The sequence below is a fragment of the Herpailurus yagouaroundi genome, unplaced genomic scaffold (genome assembly GCF_014898765.1).
Source record: "Herpailurus yagouaroundi ecotype Mexico unplaced genomic scaffold, PumYag 164, whole genome shotgun sequence".
NCBI classification, from domain to species: Eukaryota; Metazoa; Chordata; class Mammalia; order Carnivora; family Felidae; genus Herpailurus; species Herpailurus yagouaroundi.
Window position 1 is genome coordinate 9,501,566 of NW_024412405.1, and position 26,031 is coordinate 9,527,596.

General features: G+C 40.3%; 1 protein-coding gene across 1 annotated transcript in view; it reads left to right on the forward strand.

Annotated features, from left to right (window-relative positions):
• LRTM3 (leucine rich repeat transmembrane protein 3) overlaps positions 1-25,476 on the forward strand; it is a 29,650-nt gene extending 4,174 nt beyond the window's left edge. Inside the window, exons 4-5 of the mRNA XM_040486973.1 lie at positions 1,575-1,585; positions 3,680-25,476. Coding sequence (XP_040342907.1) covers positions 1,575-1,585; positions 3,680-25,407 — 21,739 coding nt within the window. The 3' untranslated portion in view covers positions 25,408-25,476. The remainder of the gene's footprint in view (positions 1-1,574; positions 1,586-3,679) is intronic.
• Positions 25,477-26,031: the final 555 nt, after the last annotated feature.

The window sequence follows — 26,031 nt, forward strand, 5'->3', positions numbered from 1 at the left end:
GAGAGAGAGAGAGAGAGAGATTCCCAACCAGGATCTGCACCACCAGCACAGAGCCCAATGTGGGGCTCAAACTCAGGATACAATGAGGTCATCACTTGAGCCAAAACTGAGCGTCAGACGCCCAACTGGCTGAGCCACCCAGGCACCTCTGTCTATCTTTTATTTTTAAAGGATTATTCTGCCAGTTGAGAGTAGACTATATTTAGTCAAGGGTCTAAGCAGATGGGCGGGCTACTGAAAATAATCCAAGTGAGAGATAAAGGTGACTGATACCAGGGTGGCAGCAGTGGGACGTGGTGCAAAGTGGTTGGTTTCAGGATGTGCTTAGAAAAGTAGAGTCAACAGGGTGCGGGTGTGAGAGAGAGAGGGGACAAAAATGAGTCCTGATAGTTTTGGCCTGAGCATGTAGAAAGATGCAGTGGTCAAAAACCCAGATGAAGAAAACTGAGGGGAGCAGGTTTTGATGGGGAGATCAGGAATTTTGTTTTGCATTTGTTGAATTAGAGATATTGAGTTGATATCCAATGGAGATAGTGGATAAGTGTTTTGGAAAAGATGTTTGGTAGAGATACTAAGTCTGGTGGTTGTTGTCATATGGGCAATATTAAAAGTTACAAGAGAGGATGAGATTTCAGAGGGACTGTGTGAAGAGAAAAGGAACAAGGACTGAGCCCTGAGACACTTCAAGGTGATCGGGAAGAAGAGGAGGAGCCATCAAAGGACACTGAGAAGGAGACACCAGGGAGTTAATAGGAAACCAGGAGAATACGATGGCCTGGGAGGTCATCAAATGGACAGTACGTAGAGCTGGTGTGCAAGATAGGTATCAGACCCATATCCCTTATAAATATAGAAGCAAAATCCTCAAAAACATACTAGCGACCCAAATCCAGCGGCATATTAAAGGGATTATACACTGTGACCAAGTGAGATTGTTTCTAGGAATGCATGGTTGGCTCAACATATGAGAATTATCTACTATTGTCTTATTATGTTTAAAAACGCAGTATTTTTGCTGAAATACATGTCTTGCATTTAAGCTTTCCTCTTTTTCCTGAAACATGCAGACATCAATTTTCTGTATTTCTTATATTCTCACTATTTGTTCAACCTTAAGTGAATAATCACATTCTTGTCCTGATGAAATTTTATCCTAATTATGTCTCGACACTGGTGTAACTTATTGGAGTCACTTAATTCCCCAGAATGCTTATGTATCCTTCCTGTATCTGTTAGGATATTTTCATTTCCAGGGAACAGAAAACCATGATGCACACTGTCATACTAAGAGAATTTATGATATTATATAATGGGAATCCTGAGGCAGAATAGGCTGCAGAATGGATTGATACAGTAGACCAACAAGTTCATTAAGGTCCTGTATCTCTCCCTTTGCCTTTCTCAGTGTTTTATCTTGGGGGGTGGGGGGGGGGTGGGGGAGAAAGGTGGCTATCAGAGTTTCAAAATCAGAGCAGCAATGTCCAGAGGAAGTAAAAGGCCATTTTTCTCTGTGTCTTTCTTAGGAATAAGGCAGCTTTCTCCATAAGTCCTTACAAATCTTTGTCTTATTCTAGGATCAGTTCATGTCCGCACCTAACCTAATCACTTGGAAGTGGAAACGAGATTACTATGTTAGACTTAGTCTAATCATTTGATGTAGAATAGATGTTAGAGAGTCCACTTCCATGATCATTATTCCAATCCAAAATTGTGCTGAGAAGCACTGACCTAACATGTAGGCTTTTCTCTCAATCAGAAATAAACAGCTGTTAAAATAATCTGGGTTTATATATAGAAAGCTACAGTTAGTTTATGGTATTGGACATTCTTCTGTTGCATCTAATAAATTTCCACAAGAATATTTAAAAAAAATTTTTTAATATGTATTTTTTTTGAGGGGGGTGGGTAGGGGCAGAGGGGGACGGAGACACAGAATCCAAAGCAGGCTCCAGGCTCTGAGCTGTCAGCACAGAGCCTGACGTGGGGCTTGAACTCACAAACTGTGAGATCATGACCTGAGCCGAAGTCAGATGCTTAACTGACTGAGCCACCCAGGCGCCCATCCATAAGAATATTTTTAAACTTTGGGTGCCTGGGTGGCTCAGTTGGTTAAATCCAACCCTTGATTTCAGCTCAGGTCATGATCTCACAGTTCGAGAGATCGAGCCCCACATCAGGCACCTCACTGACAGCGTGGAGCCTGCTTGGGATTCTCTCTCTCCCTCACTCTCTGCCTTTCCCCTGCTGTCATGCACACATACTTTCTGTCTGTTACTCTCTCTCAACATAAATAAATAAACTTAAAAAAAAGAATATTTTTATTCTTGTCAAATTTGCATGCAGAGAACAGAAACAAACTGATATTTCTTGTAAAAGGATATGCAATAAAACCTTGGATTGTGAATAACTTGGTCTGCAAGTGTTCTACAAGATAAGCAAACATTTGATACTTTTTAACTTGATAAATGAGGGATGTTTTGCATTGTGGGTAGTACATGACACCGATTGTCACATGATCACAATGGTTCTTCTCCCTCTCTCTCTCTCTCTCTTTTTCTCTGTGAGATTGTGGGTGATCATCTCCCATGCTCGGATGCTTGGTCTCAGGCTACAGTGTTTGGCAGAAAGCAGTGATTTTTCAGAACTTTGGAAGGTGCCCACAACTGGCACTAGTGTATTTTTTGTCACTTCAAAGTATCTATGGACAGTCCTTTGTTTTTCCACACAACACTAAGCTTAGGAATACTTTGCTTCATTCTAGGTCAGGCTGCCTGCAGATACAAACCCTTTCCTCTGCTGTCTTATTTCCAGTTACATTAAATACAGTGTATGGCAAGAGTTTATTAATACTGTACTGTAGTCAACATCCATGCTAGTATATAAAATGGTCCCCATGCAGAAAAAGAGTACATTGAGCTAATAGATAGCAGTGAGACAGTCAGTGATAGTGAAAGTTGTTCTACACAATAACCCTTCTCTTGTCTCCCTCATACCAGCCACGAGGGTTTTCAAAGGTAAGTGCAGGTTAATTTATTTTTTTTTATATTTTGTATTTCCTTTATTATTTTCTATTATATTACAGTATTGTAATCATTTTATATGAATATTTTTGGGTTGAAGAATGAATCACTTGAGTTTCCATTATTTCTTAGGGGAAAATTTGCTTTGATATACAAGTGCTTTGGATTACAAGCATGTTTCCAGAACAAATTATGCTCACAAACCAAAGTTTTACTGTAACTTTAACTTGCAACTTTGACTCTTTGCTGTCAAAAGTTGACTTTGAGGGGCACCTGGGTGGCTCAGTTCGTCCAGCTTCCAACTCTTTGTTTCAGCTCAGGTCATGATCTCACAGTTGATGGGATCGAGCCCCGAGTTGGGCTCTGTGTTGACAGTGGAAAGCCCACTTGGGATTCTCTGTCTCTCTCTCTCTCTGCCCCTCCCTCACTTGTTCTCTCTCTCTCTCTCAAAATAAATAAATAAATTTTTAAAATAGACTTTGGGATAGGTTTTTGAGGTAAAAATCCCTCATTCTCTGAGAAATGAGAATAATTTACTTCACTTTGTCAGTGGATTGATTTATTCAATGAGTGGAACTAGGTTATGAGTTATTCTGTAATGTGAATAATGACTTTTCAATTCATCTTTATATTGAGCTGTGTTCTTATACTCTATTGAGTTACCTTAAATCTAGAAGAGAGTTCTTGTTTGAAATATGTCTTAAATGACAACTCATTTACAAACTGTTTTCTATTATTCAGAGTTGATGAGTTTTCAGTAAGAACAATTACTTCATCACTTAAAGCTGAAGACAAGGAAGGTAACTTTGAAGATAGAGTTTCACCAACAGATGAAGTAATATGGTCAGGTACTAGTGAAAGTAAATATCAAGTAAGTTACTCTAGTGAAAGTCGTATGCCATCTTCACATGGGACTAGCTCATCTTTGTCACTGTTTCATTCAGAAGTAAAGGAATTTTTTCTTAGCCATAGAGGATATGAAAATGAACATGAAACAGCACAATTTTCATCAAGGAAATTATTTGCAATATTGAAAACCAACAAAAATAAAAATCCAGCATTTTCTTCTGACTTTAACTTTTCAAGACGCTCTAGCATCTCTAGAGGAAGTGAAGGTCTAGATATGGCACCATGTCCTCCTGCCCACTTATTTCTTTCCAGAGACCAAGTCAGACTTCTGGAAGAAACTGTGAGAAATCAAATTCCTTTAAAACCCAAAACTATATTAGAGAGTAAAACTACTTATCCATACTCAAGACCTCAAGAGTCCTTGATTCAAAATCAACATTCTTTTGGAATGCATATTCCTACCCAAGCACAAGATTCTTTTCCAGTACAAAATGCTATTCAGAATCAAGGTTTTCATGAAGCCAGATTTACTAGCCAAGCCCAACAATTTGGTAACAACCAAGAATCAGTCAACAGCCAGCCTGATATCATGGCCAGGTATTTTGCTCTGCCCCAAGATTTGATTAGGAAGCCGTTTTCCAGCAGCACACAAGACTCCTTCCAGACCCAAGTTATGGGCAGAAGCCAACATTTGGTTAATGTCCCACATTCTGTTGAGACTCAACATTCAATCAAGGGCTTAGAGTCTGATAATAAACACTTACATGAGACCCAATATTCTCCTGTTTGGTTTGAAGATTCAAACCAGATTAAACATTTAACGCAGGGGCAAAATGCTATTTTTAAGAATGCCAGATTTCTAGTTTTAACTGTAAGTCCAAATTCATTTGCAGAAGGGATGCTCCAAATAAGGAGTGTAAAGCCAGAGGGCCAGAAACAAATTGCTTCTTCAGAATTAAACCAGTATTCTGTAGATAGCTCAGTGCCTCTTTCACTTACCTTTAAAAGGCAGAAAAACTGGAGAAAAGCATTACACGGTAAAAGTAAACTTAGTCGCAAAGTTTCATCTCAAAAGTCGAAGAAACCACCAACTCCATGGGTATTTCAAATGACAGTATGCCACACTTCAAAACCTGTCAAGTTAGGATGCAAGTATAATGCTAAGAAGAAAGAATTACATCCAAGGAAAGGTGTATCAGATATAGCTTTGCATCTTCTTTACTTTTCCAAGCTTGTTCCTCCTTATATCAAGAGGTATTCCAGAAAAAAACTAGTAGAAGTCATGCCAGGTGTAACAGGACGTAGACATTCTCTGCTGAAGCAAAACAAGTCACTAGATGCGGAGAATGTCAGTTGTGTGGGGTCTGTTGAGAAAAGAGGAACCTCAGGCAATGCTAAAAATGTAAAGCAGCATGGCAGAGAAAATGAAGGACAAAAAAACATCTCAGCAAAACTTCCATCCTGGCTAGAAGAGTCTTTCATGGTCAATACTTTTCCATTAAAAGCACCTTGTTCTTTATTAATAGAAAAAAACTGGAAGAATAAACAGTCTCTTAAAGACCCAATTACACAAGAAAAAGAAATTGGTATTGCAGAGTTCCATGCCCCCAATAGTAAAAAAACATCTGACCTGCATATTCCAAAGCATGAGGCACCTTTAGAAGAAGCTATATCAGAACCTTGGCAAAAATTTGCTTCCTCTCCTGAAATGGAATCAAACAGAAGAATGAAAACACAGGAAGACCTAAAAAGTACAGAGAATTCCCATCTTCCACTTTCAAATGGAGAGGAGTTACCAACTAATTCGCCAGAAACACAAAGGTGCTTTCCAAACAGAAATATACAAAAGGAAAAAGATTTCCTGGAAATTGTTCTGGAGACTTCAGAGGTCAATTTGCTCATTTCACTAGGAATTAAAGAGCATAAAAACAGTGAGCAAGTAGCAAGTGTAAAAACTCAAGAGAGTACAGAAGATACAGTTATGAAGGAAAAGAAACCATTAATCCTTCATGTGACAGAATGTGATGACCCAAGTGAAAGTGAGAGACTGCAATGTAACACGAGAAGCAACATAAATATGCAAGATAAAAGAATATTTGCAACGTTTCACAATGCCACTGACACTACCATTTCTGGGCCGCCTGATATGGAAATGCAGAGCAGATTAAAAGCCAAGACAGATACATCGACAACAGGGTTTAGTTATTCAGTGGTAGAGCAAGAGAAATTACCAGATGAAAAGAAAGCATCGGATGCAAAATACATTGAGGAGAGATGTATTAAAAAGCCACAAGAACATGACAGAGAGGAAGAGGAACCAACTTTACAAGAAGCAGTTCCACAGCTGAAACAAGATTTCAGGGTCGGCCTGCAACTAAGGCAGAAGCCTAAATATGTCAGATTTGAAATTAAACAGAGCAGTTCAGGTAGTAGAAAAAACCCAAATAAAGAGCAAGAGGTACAACCACAAACTCTTTCTACAGAAACAATTGTGGGGACTGGTCCATGCCCCACAATGGATCCATTTCAAGTTCAGGTAAAGCAAATCACGGACAGACCTACAGGCAGAGAGACTACAGATGCGAAGAATCCTCGTACAGTGCTAGAGAACTCACCAGTGGGTGGTGTTTTAACTGATACAACAGAATGTGATGTCCCATTTGGTGGAAGCCCCAGAAAGATACCAGATGATCATATTGCGGAGGAAAAGGAAGACTTAAAACGAGTTTTCCCTGCAGCTGCCCTGGGGTTGTTCATCATCCGCACACTTCCTTTATCGTCTTTCAAAAGGCAGAAAATCAGAAGAAAATGGTCAGGAGCAAAAACGGTACTCGGTCCCAAACTTGTCATTATGAAAGTAAAGAAGCCAGCAAATTTACTGATGCCTACTATCAGTAGGAATGGTATACCAAGTCTTAGGAGAAGATTGAGAGGCAATTTTAAGATCATAACTAAACAGATACTGCAAGATAAAATTGTGTCTGATGTGCTTGTGAATGTTACTTACCCCCACATGTCTACTGTGCCTCGTATTAGAACGCACAGCAGATTCAATGCGGAGAATCCCAGCCATACCAAGCCAAACCAAGAGGAATCAGAGGATGAAAGGGAAGAAAAGCATTCCAATTTTATTAATAAAGGAAATGACTCTGGAAACACACTAGAAGAAGCTAAATTGCAAGATGAAGTGAGAGGGGACGAAGCAGCTCGACCAGAAGCAGTCCTTCATGGTCCCTGGCACCTCAGATTGAATGCAAATCCCGAGAAGGAGTTCAAAACAGAGGAAGAAATGCCTCAACCAGTTACATCCAGAGAAAGTCTTGTGGAGTCTGTTGACACCCCAATAATGGATCTATTTCATGTTGAGAATATGAAGAAAAGCCTAGCAACACAAGCAGACTTAAAACGCACTGCAGATGCGGAGATACCTCTTCCGACATCAGGAAAATCAGTGATTGGAGACCCTTTAAACCAAACAAGAGAAAGTGATGTTTTAGATTATGGAAAGGATACAAGGGAAATGGGTTACTTTTTTGCAGACACAAAGGCAGAACTACCAAAAGATTTACCAGCAATGTATTCAGAGACTTTTAATTGCCACATGCCTGTTTTAACTCACTCAAAAGTGAATAAAAACAGAGTACGATTCTCACACACAGAATGTCCAGTGAAGCCCAAGTCAGTACCAACGAATACAGTGAAGCCGTCAGTTTCACAAGTATTTAATAGAACAGGTCATAGAAAGAAATTGGACTCTGAGGCGAAGGCCAAGTTGGAGAAGATCAACCAAGCTAATGGATTGGTATATGACTTTATAAGTAGCCTTTTTTCTCCTATGCATAGCAGATTACAAGGAGAGACAAACAGCTTCTGTCACGCTCAGTTAAAGCAAGGGCAATTAGCAGAGGAAGTGAGACCACGGTATGTTGATTTCTTTGATAAGTGTAGTGCATTCCATGACCAAGAAGAAAAAGTGAAAGACGGAGAGGAAGTGGAGCAGAAAACATTGCTAGAGGCAGCTTCGCAGCATACCCAGCATCTCTGGCCCGATGCATGTCAAGGGAAGGAGACCCACCTTGACGAACAGTACACAGCACTGAGCAGTTTAACACAGGAGCAAGATGCTCAGCACCAAACATGGTTTGCACAAACTGCCTTGCAGACTAGCCTCCAGATGGCTCCTAGAGAAGGCGAGGAACTCGAGAAACCCAGCCAAACAGAACATGCCATAACAGCCCCTATGGGTGCCGAGAGTCCACCTCCCAAAGCAGAGAACTCATCATTTGATAACATTTTCAACACCATGACAGAGTGTGACTTACCATCTGGTGGAAACCCGAAAAGGGTAGTAGATTCTCACTTTGTGGAAAACAATTCAGAGTTACCAAAAGATTTGCAAGTGACATGCCTGCATTCTTCTGGTTCTGTTGAGCCCTTTGTTTCTAAATCTGAAAGAAAGGAAAACACATTAGAATTAGCAAGGAAGCAAATAACAGCAAATCACAGATATAGAACTATTAGGGGAAAAAAGCCATCAGCTTCACATATGCTTAATGGCACGCAGAGCAAGGGACTGCAGTGCAATTTTAAAACAAAAATGAAAAAGCCACAACAAAATAAAAACGCAGCAGATGCATTTCTCAATATCATTCAGTCCCGGGTGCCTATTTTGCCCAACACCAAAATGAGTAGCGGATTAAATGTAGAGACAGATATGCAGAGGGTAACAGGACTTGATTATATGCAGCTAATGCAAGAGAAATTGCTAAATGGAGGAAAAGTATGTTGCCCGGATCATATCGTGAGTACCTTATCTAACAGTATGAAAGATGGGAAAGAGAAGGAAGGAAAACATGAAGTGTCACCAGCTCCAGAGAATAGCCAAAGCTTCATATTCAATGCGTATCAGAAGGAGAATTTTGATCTTGTCCAATCAGATGAGGAGCTGAAACAACCACGAAGTCGAAATCTTCAGGTACAACCACAAATGCATGGTACACAAACTGTTTTAAGTTATGCTTCATGCCCCATACTGGATCAGCTTCAATTTGGAGAGCTAGAGAGTTACACTGGGTTTTCACCTCCTAAGTCAGAGGAAGTGAAGAATGATGAGATCATTTTTTCTGCAAGAGAACATGGTGTCCCATCTGACGCAAATCACCAAAAGGAACAGGCTGGTGGTGTTGAAAAGAAAGACACAGTGACTTTTGATTCCTGCCTACCTGCTTTATCTACACCCCAGAGAAACTTCAAATATTCAGACAAGAAAACCTCAGTGAATACCAAATATGGACTTTTAAAGGCAAAGAAACTGTCAGTTTCAAACATATTCAATATCAAGAGTGCTGTTAGCCCAAACCATAGAAAAGAATTGGGATGTAACCCTATAACCAAAATGAAAGAGGTGCATCACAGAGAAAAAATGGCAGCTAAAATGTATTCTTTCATGACTATTACCCCTGACATTAATACGTATAACAAGATAGAAAGAGAAAAAGATATGTTAGGAGAAAGAAGTCTCAGGGCTAAACAAGTAAAGCAAGCAACATCACCAGTGGAAGGGAATATTACTTCAGATGACACCAAAGAAAACAGTGTTCAAGATGAGGAGGAAGAAACCGGTGACCAGGAGATATTAAAAGTAATTTCACAGCACAGCACACATTTCAAATTCTGTTCAGGCCAGAGGGAGGAGCTTGACCTTCATCAATCAGAAAACCAAGGAAGTGGGAAAATTCTCTTTGTTATAGAACAAGACATCCCACAACAAATGCAGCCTACAGATTCCATGCTGGGAGAGAAGCCAAAGAAAAGCCACCATCCACAAAATGGTGCAATATATATAGCAAGTTCAAAGCTTCCTCCTCTAAAGTCAAAGGACTCACTAATTGGTCAAGTTTTAGTGGATACAGTGAAGGGTGGTGTCCCAAGTGTTGGGAGCCATATGGGGGAACTGTACCATCATGGTAAAGAGGAAAATGCAGAGTTTAAAAAAAATCTAGAAGCAACTGTCCTGGAGTATTCGGAGGTCTCCACGCCTGATCTGTCTGAACCGAAAAAGCAGAGAAAGACATTTACATGTAGAGCCTTAAAAAATCAAATGAGTCCCAAATGTGTAATTATGAAGGCAAGGAAAACGCCAATTTCAACAATATTTAGTATCTCAGGGAATGGTTGTCTAAAAAACTTACCTCCAAAGACCCTGAAATCACAGAACATTGACTTTTTAATTCATACAAAGTGCTCTGGGGTACCGGAAGATCTTATTGCAGAGAAAAAAGAAGGATTAGCACAAGAATTTCCAGCAACGATTCTCGAGTCTTTGGATTTATCCACACTTGCTTTACCTGCATTGAAAAGAAGGAGAAACCATTTAAAATATACAGAGAAGAGAAAGAAAATGAGTCTCAAATGGGTAACTTTGAAGACAAAAAAGCCACCAATTTCCCAGACACTTCACATCACAAAACGTGGTATTCCAAGCCATAGAAGGCCATTCAAATGCAACTTCAGTATCATGATGAAACAAGGTAAACCCGTGGCAGACAAAACCCTAAATGCCATCTCCTCTCCCATGCCTGTTTCACTTGACGTGAAAATGCATAACAGAATAAAAGCAGAGTCAGATGTGTTGTGGACAATGAGATTTAGTCACGAACGGCAACAGCAAGAGCTGTCACCAGATGGAGAGAGAGCCAGCGGGGCCTTTTCCAGTGACAAGAGGGGCCGTGCCTCCAGGGGCATGAAGGAGGTCAAAGGCCAACGTGAAGAAGCAGCCCCACGGAGTTCTCAGCACTTCAGTTCCATCACTGGTAAAACGGAGGAGCCTCGCTGTGTCAGATCAGAACTAGAACTGGAGAATTCAGCAAGGAAAAAAATCCCAGAACCACTTAACACAGCTCAGGAGCAGCAGCAACAAACACTTTTCACACAAAGCGTGTTGCATTGTGTTTCCTGCACTATCTTGAATTCACTTCCAGTTGAGAAGCTACCAAAAAGAACGAAAGCACAGAAAGGCTTGCAATATGCAGAGAGCCCAAGGCTTTTATCTCCGGAGCTAGGGAAATCTGTTCGTGAATCTTTAATTATTACAACACAGAGTGACATCCCATCTGAAAGAGGCCCTAGAAAGGAACTTGCTAGATCTACTCCAGAAGGGAAGAGAAGATTGCAAAAGGAGTTACAAGGGAGAACCTTGAAGTTTTTGGATTTCACCACTCCAGCTTCATCTGATTTTAGAGGGTGGAGAAAGACACCACAAATCCCCAAATCTAGAACGGGGAAAGCACAGATGGCATCAATTTTAAAGACGATCCACATCGCTAGGTCTACAGCTCTTAGCCATGGAAAGGAACAGGACTGCGTCTTGGAAAACATGGCCCCAGAAATATCTCAAGTTATGTCAGATATATTTATGAATACCTACCTTTCACATACACCCGTTTCACCTGCCATCAAAACGCATCAAAAAATAAAAGCAAAGAAAGACCCATTAAGGAATAAAAGCAGTATTTCACAGCTAGAACAACATGAAGGGGAAAAACTGTGTCCATATTCCTCTAATAATGGGAGCAACTCAAGCAGCACATCAGAATCAAGATGGCAAAGTGGGAAAGAAAGAGAGGGTTTTGGAGTTTTATTTGAGGCAGGTCTACATTTCCTGTGTAGTACAGGAAGGAGAAAAGATCAAAATATGTTTATTACAGAGCAGGAAGTACAGCGACAGACAGTGGTTTCAGAAAATAAATTGGAGTCTACTTGTCCTCCTCTGATTCCACTTCACATTCAAGAGCTGAGGAAGAACATCCCACCACAAAAAGACATACCACATAGACTCGGTCAAAAGATTCCATGTCCAAAATCAGGGACAGCACTGTTGGACTACTTTTCAACTGATGGAGCAGAGTGTAGTGCCAAATCTGATGCGAGCTCTGCAAGGAAGCTGGATGTTCACATGGCAGTTTCCCTACGACCTGAAGACAAGGGGGAAGGCATAAAAACTCACAAAGTAGTGAAGCACAGAGTTGATCAAAATATTCCGCCTACCAAATCGGGAAACTCAGTGCTTGGAGATCCTGGTGATGGAAGCTCTAGGAGGAAAATGAGTGGTTGCATTGCCAGAAAACATAGAGAGTTGCAAAGAGATTTACTAACAACGTCCACAACATCCGTTTTCTCTGACTTTATAAGGCAGGAAAAGGTATTAAAGTCTCCAGGAAGGAAAAATCTCACGGGTCCCAAATGTGTAACCATGAAGGCAAAGAAGCCGCTTTGTTCACAGATGCTTCATATCACTGAGCATGATAATCTCTACTGTAGAAAGGAACAGGACGGCAACTTAAAATCTTCAATAAAAGACAAGCAACAAAATAAAAGTATAGCTAATGCATTTTTGTCTCCCGCACCTGTTTCAGCTGATAACAAAATAGATATTGAAATGAAGAGCACATCAAAAGCAGAGACAGATCAACTAAGAGTAAATCTGCACAGCCATATCCCTGCAAAGCGAAGGAAATCACCATGTGATAGGGAAGCATGGAACCAGGCCAGCTCAACTAATATGCAAAACAGATCAAGCAAGACAATGAAAAAGAATGTGCAACATGAAAAGGAAGAGGAAAATATCCAAAGAATGTTATTGGATTCAGTTCCACACTGTGGGCAACACCACCGCTTCAGCGCCGATCAAATGAAAAATCCTGGTTCTTCCCAATCAACATCTGAACTGAATAATTCAGAAGTCAGAAGGACTTGGAATTTGCCTTGGACAGCACAAAAGATGGGACAAGAAGAATGCTTTAGAGAAACCGTTTCGGAGCCTGTTTCTAGACACATGATGACTTTTCTTCAAGTTGAAACAGAGAAAAAAGGTCTTTCTACTCAAGAAGGAATAAAATGTATGGAACGTGTAAAGACTCCATTGCCAAAAGCAAGGAAATCAGAGACCGCTTCAATACAAGGTGGCACTCTATGGGATGGAAATCCTAGGAGACATTGGGATAGTCCTATCTCAGGGAAGAAGGCATGGAATCAAAATGACTTAGTGAGAACAGTCTTAAAACCTTCAGATTTTTCCAGCCTTGATTCATCTGTACCCAAAAGCCAGAGCTATGCATTGGAGTTTGTAAGCAAGAGAAGTATAGTAAGTTCCAAGCATGTAACTTTGAAGGCAAAGAAACGACCAAGTTCACAATTGCTTAATACCACAAAGTGTATTACAGGAAGCCATAGAAAGAAAAAGGGGTGCACATTTCAGTACAAGATGAAAGGGAGACAGTGGATTGAAAGTGTTGTAGAGGCGTCACTCCCTGCTGCTGAGGGAACTGAGACTCCACCATCCAAGATAGTGACTGATAAACACTCATTCGATACAATAGCAAGGAGCACCATATATAACAGAACACTTCACAAAAATCTGCGTGGTCATACTACAGAAGAAAAGGCAGAGTTAGGGGAAAACTCTGCCACAACTTTCTTGGGGCCTTTAGATTTCTTCACACCTATTTTATCTGACCCTGAAAGCCAGAAAAACACAGTACAGTTATTAGAAAAGAAAATCACTTTGAATATCAACTGTTCAATTATGAAGAAAAAGGAGCCGGCAATTTCACAAATACTTAAGATCAGAAGGCAGTTTACCACAAAATACAGGAATAAACCTGGATCCAATTTAAAAACGAAAATGAAACAGATGAGGCAGGATAAAAATGTGGCTAATACATTTCCAAATACCATTGACTTCACACCGGATACCCCTGACCTTAGAAGGCAGAGCAGATTGAAAACAGGGATTGACAGAGGATCACAGTTCCGTCACACACAGCCAACACATAGAGAGCCGCCAACCGAAGGGCTAGTGATTTCACAACCGCTTCATGCTACCAGTCGTGCTGCTTTAAGCAATAATGAGCGACAGGAAAAGAAGATAGGCACGAAGAGAGAGAAAACCGTATTACGTGTGGACCTCAAATCCGTATATGATTCCATGCCTATTTTTTCACACATAAAAATGGAGCCATCACCTAGTACCTGGGGTATCTCTGAAGAGTCTTCTGAAAAGGGAAATGCCCTAAACAAAGCAAATGCTAGCTCTGCTTATGCCTGCACACCTGTGTATCTTCAAATCGTAAAAGATAAAGCTATGGCAAAAACAGCAGATGTGAAAAACAGTATGCATACCAAACGGGTCAAATTGGAAGCAAAGAAGCTACCTGTTTCCCAGCTGTGTCATACTATAGGATGTAGGACCAGAAGAAACAAAGAGGAACAGACATGTAACATGAAGAAGCAGAAGAGGGAGTTCTGGCAAGATAAAACTGTAACAGATTTACTTCTGAGCACTATTTGTGATTCTGGATCTGGCCCATCTCAAATTAAACAGTTTACAGAAGTAAAAAGGGAGAAAGACAGGCCAAGAAAGCCCCTTTACACTCTTCCCCAGCGAAAGCTAGAGAAATCACTAAGCCAGAGAAAAATGTCATCTTCAGAGTCCACTGATATTAAGAATACTATATCAAGAAACATCAAAACACTGAAACAATGCATTAGAGCACAAAAAGAAAATCACCAAACTCTTTTACTAGACATTCTCCCTCAATGTCGAGATCAGTTAGTGATTGGCCAACAAGTGAAGAAGGAGCTTGACCCCATGAAAATAGGAGTAACGTTGGAAAGAGAAGTATACCCTGGTCTATCTTCCCAGAAGAGGGATATCGATTACCCTAGGTTCGATGCCCCAAGAGTTAAAAAACTTACAGGATGTGAATTCCTTGTTGCACAAAGAGTGAAGGAAGAAGACATAGACATGGTTGAACGTTCGGTTTCAATTCCATCGGGGAGACAAGTATCAGAGAAAACCGATGCTTCATTAAGTTCAAAAGGACAGAATATATTCCTTACAGAGTTGAATGCTTCTCAACAGAAGACTTGCAAGGAGCAAGAATTGCCAAAACAAGGAAGTGTTTCAATGACAAATCTGGGGTCTGTTGCCTACCCCATTATGGAAACTTCTCATTTGGAAAACACAGGAAAGGTAGCTGAGGAAGAAATGTACACCAGCAAAAAAAATATTTCACATCTATTGGGAAGAGAACATATAGAAGAAACTGATATCTTCCAAGGCTCAAAAGGACAGAAGTTTCTTTACACCAATCTGGTGGCCCAGCAAAATATATCTGCAGTGCAGAAAGGAGAGATGGAGCCAGATGACATTCCTGAAAGTACTGTGGATTCTGTATCTTGCCCAAATAGGGATAATCATTTCCAGATAACACAGGTGGTAGATACAAGGAAGGAAGATGTAAGCATTCCTATAAATTTATATGTAAATCCATGGAGAAAAGAGCAATCACAGGTAACTGATAGTCCATTGAGATTAAATGAAAAGAAAATGATTTTTTCTGGAAAACTGAAGGCGAAGCAACTACATAGGTCTAACCAGAATAAAGAAAATATTCTGGAATCCATTTCTTCATGCATAGTGCATCGACTCCATAATAATAAGATAAAGAAAAATGTCTCAGCGAAAGGAAGGAGTTCAAAAGTTTTGAGTTCAGTGGTAGATGAAGCATCAAATAAAGCAGATACTCCAGTAGACCAACCTCCGTGCTCAGAAGGAGTTCACTTGCACAACAGGAGAAGAAAAGAACCTCAAAAAGAAAGTACATGCAAGGCTCTTCCAACATCTGTTTCTTATTCCTTGACAGATGTCCTTCAGATGAAATTGCCATGTGTAAAGGAAGCATTAAAGGCTCCAATGTACCACACTTCAAATACAGAAGGAATTGGCTTGCCTGTTGAGGGAAAAGAAGAAAAGCAACCAGAATGTATACACCAGATTTCTCCAAAACCTGCTTCTCACTCTTTGAGGGACATATTTCAGAGCAAGATGCCATGTACAGAGAAGGCATCAAAAGAAGTAGTTAGCACCATGGATTACATTCCAAGTACAGAACAAATTGGCTCGTTCATTACAAGACAAGACAGCAAGGTGCGGATAGGTAAAGGTAAACCATGTATGAAACTGACAGGCTTGTGTGCTTCCTTACCATCTCTACCACATACTGATGTGAATTCAAGAATAAAAGTAGGGCAAGGTAAGTCTGGAATACTAAAGAGCTGCCTTCTACCGTTAAAGTCCCAGGTATCATCAAGTGTCAGGAAAACACTATTTGCAAAGTCAATTAATAGAGATAGTTTAAGCCGTGTAATAGAATCAAAACATTTGCCACAGGGAAAAAAGGAAGATGGAGAAAATATAGTATATGTGAAAGACATCATGGGCCTCAAATGTGTCACTTTTAAAGGAAAGAAAACACCTTTTAAATATATACTGCATGGAAAAGAGCCACAGTGGAATAACAAAGAACAAGAGGAAACGATGCAGAAAGATAAAAGTGATCTAGACATGGTTCAGAATAAACACCATGCTTCCTTTCCTTCTTCACCGCACCTGGAACCGATGCCTGGAATAAAGGAGGTCCTCATGCGAGGAATCGCAGGATTTTGTCTTCCATCACTGACACTCAAGGAATTATCTGATGCAATGGGAGTACGTGAGGAGCCAACTGATGATATTTTAAGCAGTATAAAAAAAGCAAAATATATGCCACGGAGAGAGAGAGTAGAAATGGCTTTGGAAGAAATAATGCAACCCAAAAGAATAGCTTTGAAAGTGAAACAGTCTCCAATCACACAGGAATTACAGTTGAACATCAAAGAAAATGAGAAAAACATGCAGGAACATAAAGATAATCAAGTTGGGATTCGGAACACATCTTGTATTTCCGTCTCTTTTCCATCTTACTCAGAAGTGGACATAAGAATAACAGGGGAAGAAACCAGGCTAATAAAAAGAAGGTCCTCTTTTCTACAACCAGAACTCCAGGAGTCATCAGATATAGAAAAAATAGCATACAAAGAGTCTGTTTATGGTGATATCTCAAGTAACATAAATAAAGCCAAAGAGCATATAATGCAGGAAGAAGAGGAGAGAGTAAAAAAGGAAGAAGTCATACCTTTCAGGGAAAAGAAATCACCAATTTCACAGGAAACCCAGCTGGATATTGAAGAGCAAGAGACAAAGGTACAAAAAATTAAAGATGAGCCAAATGTCCTTGTGAGCAATACCAGCCCTTGCATAATTGCTCCTTCTCATTTAAAGTTGGGTACAAGAATTAAAACAGCAGACTCTCTAACTGAAGTTGCAAGATACTGTATTTCAGAACTATCACACCAGAAATCATCAGATGCAGTGAAAAAAGCAAATAAAGAGTCCATTGATGACCATGCCGCAAGTGATGTACAAGAAGCAAAAGACTATGTGCCACAGAAAGAAGAGAGTGATGTAGAGATATCAGCTGAGAGAGACGTGATGCATCCAAAAGATAAAGATTTAAAAAGAAAGCAAGCACTTTCACAGGACATACCACCGGATCTTAAAGAGCAGGTGAACGTGGATCCGGAAAGTGAAGAGCAGGGGAGAATGGAGGGAGGAGGTGAAGGTGAACGGGAAGTGGTTCTGCCCACACACGGGGCTTCTGAATCTTCTTTAAGTCACCATGAATTGGACACAAGAATAGAAGGAGAGGAAGACAGCCAAGGAATAACAAGACCTGCTGTTTCACAACTACTGTTACAGAAATCATTTGAGGCAGGGAAAACAGCATATACAAAGTCAACTGGGGATGATATCTCAAAGGATCTAAGAGTAGTGCAAGAGTATGAGCCAGAGAAAGGAGAAGATGGAAGGAAAATAGTAAATATGAAATATCTAATGTATCCCAATGGCACAACTTCCAAGGAAAAGGTATTACCACTCCCACATGTACTCTATACCTCTGGGAGCTGTGGCTCCCAAACTGTAGAAGTACAGACAAAAATGAAGGAAAAATTAGGAAACCTACAGGAAAGAAGCAAACTAGATAAGCTTCTGACAAGAACTTCTCTACTTCCATTTAAGTTAAACAAAGGTATAGGAGGCAAGGAAGAGAAAGAAGGAGTAACAAGACCCTCTCTTCCACCCTCATGGCACAAGGAATCATCACATGCCGAGGAATTAAAATATACAGTACCATCTTTGAATGGCATCGCAAGCAGTTCAAAAAGAACAGAATACATGACACAGACAGAAGAGGAGAAAGCAAATACTTTTGAGGAAGACATAACGCACCCCAGGTACATAGCTTTGAGGGCAAAGAAATCACCCCTTTTCCTTATACTCAAAACAAAGAAACTGCAAGTCAACATCAAAGAACAAGGGAAAGTGGGGCAAGAAGATAACGAGGACACTGTTGTGCTTCTGAGCAGAATTCATCCTTTCATCACTTCTTCAACTCATCTTAAGTGGGACACAATAAAAGATGAGGAGGGTGAGCCAGGAATAATAAGAAATGATGTGCCACATCTTGAGCTCCAAGAATCATTGCCTTCAGGGCAAGTGGCACCTACAGAGTCATCTGATAGCCATGTGATAAAAGAAGAACAACACCCACGACAGGAAGAAAGGAACAGAGTACAAACAGAAGCCACAGATGGCTCAATGCGGCCCAGTGGCACAGATTGTAAGGCAAAGATATCACCACCTCCTCCTGTGTTCAGGGTTACTGAGCACAGTGCTTTGAACAACAGAAAGGAACCACAGTGGAGCATGATGGAGAAAGTAGAACAAGAGCAGCAAAGAACAGGTGACCCTGATGTGGCTCGGACAAAAACTCCTCCTTCCACACCTTCCCCACCTCACCACAGTTTGGACACAAGAACCAAAGAAAACAAGGACTCGCTTGCAATGATAGGATGCTCTCCTTCACAATTGCTGTGCCCTGAGTCATCAGATGCAGGAAAAACCAGACATGCAGATTCCAATGAGGGCATTGGCTCATTCGATGTAACAATAAAAATTAATCAGCCTATGCCATATACAAAGGTAAAGAACAGAGTAAAAATAAAAGATGGGGAAGGTAGAAGATTCCCAAAAATAATCACTTTGAGAGCAGAGATAGCCTCACCTCTACATCTATCCAGTAGAAAGAGACTACCTTTGTATATTAAAGAGCAAGGGAAAGAAGTGCAAGAAGGCAAAAGTGAACCAGAAATGGTTCTGAAGGAAGCCTGTGCCTCCTTGCCTTCTCCATCTTGCCTGAAATGGGACGGGCAAATGAATGAAAAGGAAGACACATTAGAAAAAACACACTTCACTTTTCCACCATCAAAGATTCAGGATCCATCCAATTCAGGCAAAGAAGCATATACTAAGTCATTTTATGGTGAGTTAAAAGAGAAGGATAGACTCAAAATAGATATTGAAGACAAAATGGTCCCAAGATGTATGGCTCTGAAGGCAAAGGAAGTACCCCTTTCACATATACTAGATACCAAAAAATTGCAGTGGAAAATGAAAGAGCAAGAGAGAAAGATGCAGAAAAAGAAAAATGACCTCGTTGAAAATCTGGGAAACATCTGTACTTCTTTACTGACTCTACCATATCTTAACTTTGGCAAAACAGGAGAGGGGTACATGGTAAGAATTACAAATGTGCCTCTCCCACAACTACAGTCCAAGGAATCACTAGATGCAGTGAAAACAGCATATGCAGAAACAACTGATGGAGAACTTTCAAATGATGTAAAAGAATTAAAAGAACACACGTTACAGAAAGAAGTGAGAGATGGAGAGAAAAACGTGGAGATGAATAGTACAGTGGCTCCCAGTGATAGGCATTTAAAAGAAAAGAGATCACCTATTTTACTTAGATACAATCTAAGTGACCATCCGTGGAAAACTAAAGACCAAGAGGGAATGGCTCAGGAAGGTCAGCGTGAGCCAGCTGGTACAATACCAACTAAGACTTGTACTTGTACTTGTAGATCTTCCCTACTTCACCTTTACAAGAATCCCAGATGTGAGAAAAAGAGAATGGCCATATTAACAAGATCCTCTCTTTCCCCAGTCAACTTCCAGGAATCATCAGATTCTGAAGATGTGGAAAGTGTAGAGCCAACTGCTAGAGATATTTTAATCAGTCCACAAAAAGGAAAAGATCAGATGCCCCAGAACAAGGAGGGGGGTGAAGTAGAAACAGTAAACCTCGTGTTCCCCAAACATCAAGAAAAGAAGATACAAGGAAGTAAAGATGAACCAGGTGTGGTTCTGGCCAACACTTCCTCTCCATCTTCGTCTCTCCCTCTCCTCCAATTGGATAAAGAAATACAGGTAGATGATGAAATGTTAGTAGCTACAAGGTCTGTTGTGCAGAGAGTATCAAATGCCAGAGAAATAGTACATACAGAAGCAATCGGTGGTGATGTCTTGCAAGATAGTCAAAATGCAAAACAATGTATGCCTCAGGAAGAGGAGAAGGACAGAGAAAAAACAAATATGAAAAGTATGGCGCATATCACAGATATAATCTTGAAGTCAAAGAAATCACCTCCTTCACGTATGCTCCATAGAACAGAATTGCATCTAATCATTGGAGGGCAAGAACCAAAGAAACATGATGGTCAAGGTAAACCACCCTGTACAGTGCTCAGAAAAATTTATGTTTCCAAACATTCAGCTAACCCTACATTAGATAAAGGTACACAAGTAAATGAAAAAATGCTTGGAATTAGAAGGCCCTCTCTACTTCCATGCATGCTTTCAGCATTATTAGGTGCAGGGGCAATTCATGATGTAAGAGAAAGAAAACAACATATGTCACAGAAAGAAAAAAAGTATGAAGTGAAAACAGTTGATATGAGGATTAGGATGCATTGCAAAGAGGCCAGGATTTCATCAATTTCCCATATCTTTAACACAAAGGAATTTGTGTTGAATATTAAAGAACAAAAGGAAAATATGTGCAAAGGTGAAGATGAGCTACCTATAGTTCTGACAAGGACTTTTCTTTCCATCCCATCAGCACCTGCCCTTTATCTAGACTCAGGGAACAAAATAGACAAAGATGTACCAGGAGCTACAGGATCCTCTCCTTTCCAGCAAAATCTCCAGGAATCATCAGATACCCAGAAAACAGCAATTACAGAGCTAGTTGCTGGTGATAGTGAAATCGTTGTGAAGAAAGTCAAACACTCTGTGCCACAAGAAGAGACAGTGCAACAGTGGACATCCAACTTCATGGTCAGTGTACAGCGAAGGAATGAACCTCCACGAGTCAAATCTGAAGGAGACTTGAGTCTGTTAGTTTTAAATTCACAGCATGAGGACATTTATTTAACAGGATTTGGTACCATAAGTGGGAAAAGGCTGGGATATTTCTTTACAGGGCAAGAGGCTCGACCAGAAAAATACAAAACAGAAACTTTTACTACGTTTCTTTCCTACCCCACAATGGATCCAGCTAAGATGGCCAACCTGAAGAAAGAAACTGAAATAATGGATGATTTAAACCATAAAAGGAGTCCTAAGAGTTTAGTTTCACCACCAAGGAAAATATCCAAGGAAATATATGTCACATTTGGTACCCCTGTACATGCAAAAGGATTTTCTGTTTCAGAGCAAGATGCCCCCCAACAAAAAACGTTATCCAAGGCATCTCCAGGATCTGGAAATTCATACACATCTGATAAGCCAGAGAAAGAGGTACAAAATCATGATAAAATGAGCAAAATGCCCTCTTCCAAAGCATTAGCCCTACAGACAAAGGGATCGCTTGAGAAAATGAATATCACAGAGTCAGATACTCTCCCAATTATAAAAGAACAAGAGATTGTTGTGAAAAAGCAAGTGGTGTTACAGTCTGAAAGGGGACATGAGACCTGCCTGGATTCCAGCCTTTCTCTTAAACTCCCACTTAAAGATGGAAGGCAGAAGACACAATTGGAAACAGATGTATGCACGCAAACTATGGTGTACCCCAGAATACAAATACTACCAGGAACACATGTGGATATTACAGTGTTTGATACCCTCGGAGGGAAAAAAGAGCAGGCATTGCTGGTGCCAGAACAAAAGGAATGCATTCTAGAATCATGTCAGAAGGCTCTTCCCTCCCATTGGACTTTTCCAGCTCAATCTGAAGATCTGGAAGGAAAAAATAAAATGGACACCAGTACTATTATAAATCTGGAGCAAAAAACATTAGAACTGGAAGAAGGGGAATTCAAAATAGACACAAACATAGCTATCTGTCTGGAAAAGGACAAAACAGAAATGCACAAACACATCATTGTCAGTCTAGAGGAGAACTTAAAAAGGGACACAAATAATGTTGTAAATGGGAACACTCCATCTCCAAAGGCAGAGGAGTCTCAAATTAACACTCAGGTGATCACTCGTATAGGAAACAGCTGCCCAATCAAGCAAAAACATAAAAAGGACCTAGAAGTCCCTGGTGCAAAACAAAATATTCAGGCACAAAAAATGTTTCAAAAACATATTCTGGATTCATTTTATGCCTACATTCCTCTTTCTCTCAAGTTTGAAGGCCGGAAAGGCAGATTAACAATAGCAGATTTGAAGAGAGAACTGAGCCCCAAATATTTAACTATGAAAATCCAAAATCACCCAATTTCACAGATTCTTAATAACACAGGACGTGGTATTCCAAGCAATAGAAAGAAATTAGAGTATGACTTCAGCGGACCAAAGAAAACAGTTTTGTGGCGTGAAGATACTTCAGGAATATGTATCAGAAGTCTTTCTATTTCCACGGTGAATTCATCTCAGACTGAAGAAACAGCAGAATCTGAGACAAACCTAGAAAGAGAAAAGATACTCTGTCTTTCTGAATTCCAACAGAAATCACCAAGCACTAGTGACATTAAGAGGAATAGCTCAAGCATTGTAAAAGAAGGGTGTCCTCCCTTCCCCCCACTGTCAAAATCAGAAACAAACCTCAGCCGTGAAGCAAAGGAAAACATTTTGATTCCACAAACAAAAGAAGAAAACGTTGTTCCAGGGCCTGATAGCTCAAGGTTCATAAAGGAACCCTACTTGCTTATGACTGAGGAAGAAGAAAAGGCACCAAAACCCATTCTGACGTCCACAGAGTGTCCACTCATGTCTGATGATCCAAAGGACAGTGTAGAAACCCACATGGAAAGTACCCTAAGCATGAATATTTCCCCCCCAGGAGCAGAAGAAACACAACATGGGGCTGAGCTACTCGATATCATGGGGTGTGCCTCGCCACCAAAACAGGGGGATCAGAATGAACCTATCCAGGACACGACGACACCAAAGGTCCAGCAACAAAAAGCTTTTCCAGGAAGTGGGCCTGTACCATCCCAAGTTAAAAGTAATGAAATAAAAGTAGTGGCAGAAAGGACAAGTGCTGAAAGTTTACTTCCTCTTTATGAAGCAGTTAAAAATATCTTGGAATCCCAGATAAAAAACACGATTCAGGACGAAATTTGTGAGGATATACTGGAAAAAATAAAAGCTCATAAGCCTGATGCTTGGAAGTCACCATCTTTTGCAGGAAGTTCAGATACAACATCCACAACAAAACCTCCCAAATTGCAGCCAAAACTCATTTTGGAACGTCTTCTTCCCAAAGAAAACAATAAGCTCACTAATCATTTAGAGTCAAAAGCGTTTGAAATAAAACTGAATCTGATACCAGAGATAGCAAAAAAATCTTTCCACAACTTCAACTTTTATCTAAAACAGTCTATTTCAGAACATAACAGTTGGAGGCTATATCCAAGACATAAAAAAATGTGCTTTTTGTCTCTAGAAGGGATTGATGCTACAGAACCTAATTTAAATCAGAAATACCCCAAGGATTCACCTCCTGTCCGCTGTATGAAGACATTGATTGTCAATGTTTCAAGTGACGGCAAAGAGATCATTGCAAACCGAAAGAGTATTAGAAAGCTAGAAAGTGGAGCATCTTCAGCGACTTCTGCTAATGAGATGCCATTGACTCCTATTCTTCCAAACTACTCAGCAGAAGAAAAAGACAAACTTTTCGTACACTTTTCTATAAAAACATTAGAGATTCAAATGACAGCCTTTCCCAGAATTGTAAGAGAATCCTACACAATGACCAATGCTCAGAATACAAAGAAACCTTTATCTAAATTTGTTAATTCTGGTACCAAAGTACCAAAACGAAAAAACAAAATTTTGTTACTTTTCGAGGAAAAATCTCCTCATCAAATAGATCTTGATTTGCAATACAAATACCTTCATTTTCTCCTGGGGCTTCCAGTCAAAAGTATGTTCCCTAAACCAAATGCACTTCCCAAACATATCCTGAAGTTAAACACAGTTGCAGTTTGTAAAAATAGAGATTACAGGGGAGAAAGCGGTGGTGGTCTTTGCATTGACACAGAACCGTTAGTACAGCACATCTCTTCCAAAAAGCAAAGTCCCCATGAAAACTCATCATTGATGAAAAAATCCCTCAAGCCAACCCATGTGTGCGCTTCTAACGCTGATCAACAGGCCACAGCTCAGAAAGATAGTACAGTTCTTTCAGAGTTAAAGTCTCATGTGACTCCAGAAAAAGATAAACAATGTCATGGGTGGTTTCAAGAAACAAATACGTATAAATATTTTGATCCAAAGACTCAGGAAAGTGCTCCCCATTTAGTTGATTCCCATTCAATTCCGATTTCTGAAGATTCTGCTGAGAGTCAGACAAATATTGAGAGTCTAGCCAACTTGGAGGCATGCTCAGTTCTTGAAGTATATGGGAGCAAAGAATGTATGTTCTTAGAAGCAAACCCATATTTAAGTCAGGAATCCCAAAACATTCTGTTTGAATTACAGAAAGGCATTCCTTTGGAAAATCTCTACAAGATGAGAAAAAGCAAAACTAATTTGAAACCATTTTACAGGGAATATTCAGGTTCCCATCATGGTGTCAGAGGCTGTAGAAAACATTCCTCAATTGTGACACCTTCTTATGAATCCCACAAAAGCAGGAAATACGGGTCATCTGACACAACGCCATTTCCTGACTGGTTGTGCTATGGTTCATTAAATACTGTAGACGTTCCATCTAGCTCATCTTCTGTTCCATTCAGTGAAGGGAAGTCTTCATGGTCTGCAGGGCACAGAACCACCTACTCTTTAGCTCCCTTAACGGAATCAAATATCAAATTACATCTTGCAAAAAGCCAAGGCAAACCTTACAGTCATCTTGAAAGCAAAGAAAGAAAGAAGGCAAAGTTGGATTTATTTCGAAAGAACAACCTTCATTGGGAGTGTGATTACAGTTATACACAGAATAAAGAGAAATGCACAAGGAAGAAAAAAGTATGTAATTATGAGTCAGAAAGATTGAATCATTACGCAAGCAAACCTAAGTTACCATCAAAGCCTCATCAAGAGGATGTCTACTTCCATTCTGAAAGCAAACAAAACCAGCCGTTTTTTTATGCCTGTATACCAGCAGATTCGCTGGAGATTATGCCTCAAACCATTCGCTGGACTATTCCAAGAACTTTAAAGAAGACAAACTTCAGAGTTCCTCTGGTGGCAAAGATTTCAAGTTCGTGCAATATATGGACTTCATCCAAAAAGCTCTTGGGGTCTCTCTTGGAGTCCTTCAGTCCGGTTCATCCAAATGTATGTAACCATATCTAGATTCATCTGAAGTGGAAAGCTGGTTGTTATTGTGGTGTTCTGTGAAAAATAAAATCAGATAAAGTCAAACGGTCTTTTCATGAAGTGTCTTCTAAACCGATAATGTTTTATTTCTTTGGTAGATTTGCACAACTGTTCTGGACGGATGGGGTGGAAAAGCAGATGACTTTGGGCTTGATCCCACCATGCAGTGGGGTCTCCTTTTAGTTTATGCTGCCTTCCTCATAATCGCACAGGAGAGGACACTCTCTTCCTATCCCACACCAGTGACTGAGGATGAGTTGAAGGACATGGAGCCTATAAATGAGATTGGGAGAGAATGACCAGAAAGTTGGGACTGCACAGAGGGAGAGAGTTTTTTAAATAGCAGTGAGGGTTCAGTAATGTCAGATGTCATGAAATACGGGAGTAAATGCTGATTTTGCGAAGCCAGATTCCTGTGATGACTTTGTCCTCCTTCTGGACCTCAGCAGCAGCTCATTGACCTACATGTGATCACCATCTGCCATCACGAGGGGGGCGGGCATCAAATCATACTGGGCGCTCGCTCCAGAGCATTGCCACTGTGCAGGAACATCCTCTGGGAGGGGCAGGAAGCGATTCTGCAGCACTACCAGGGAAAGG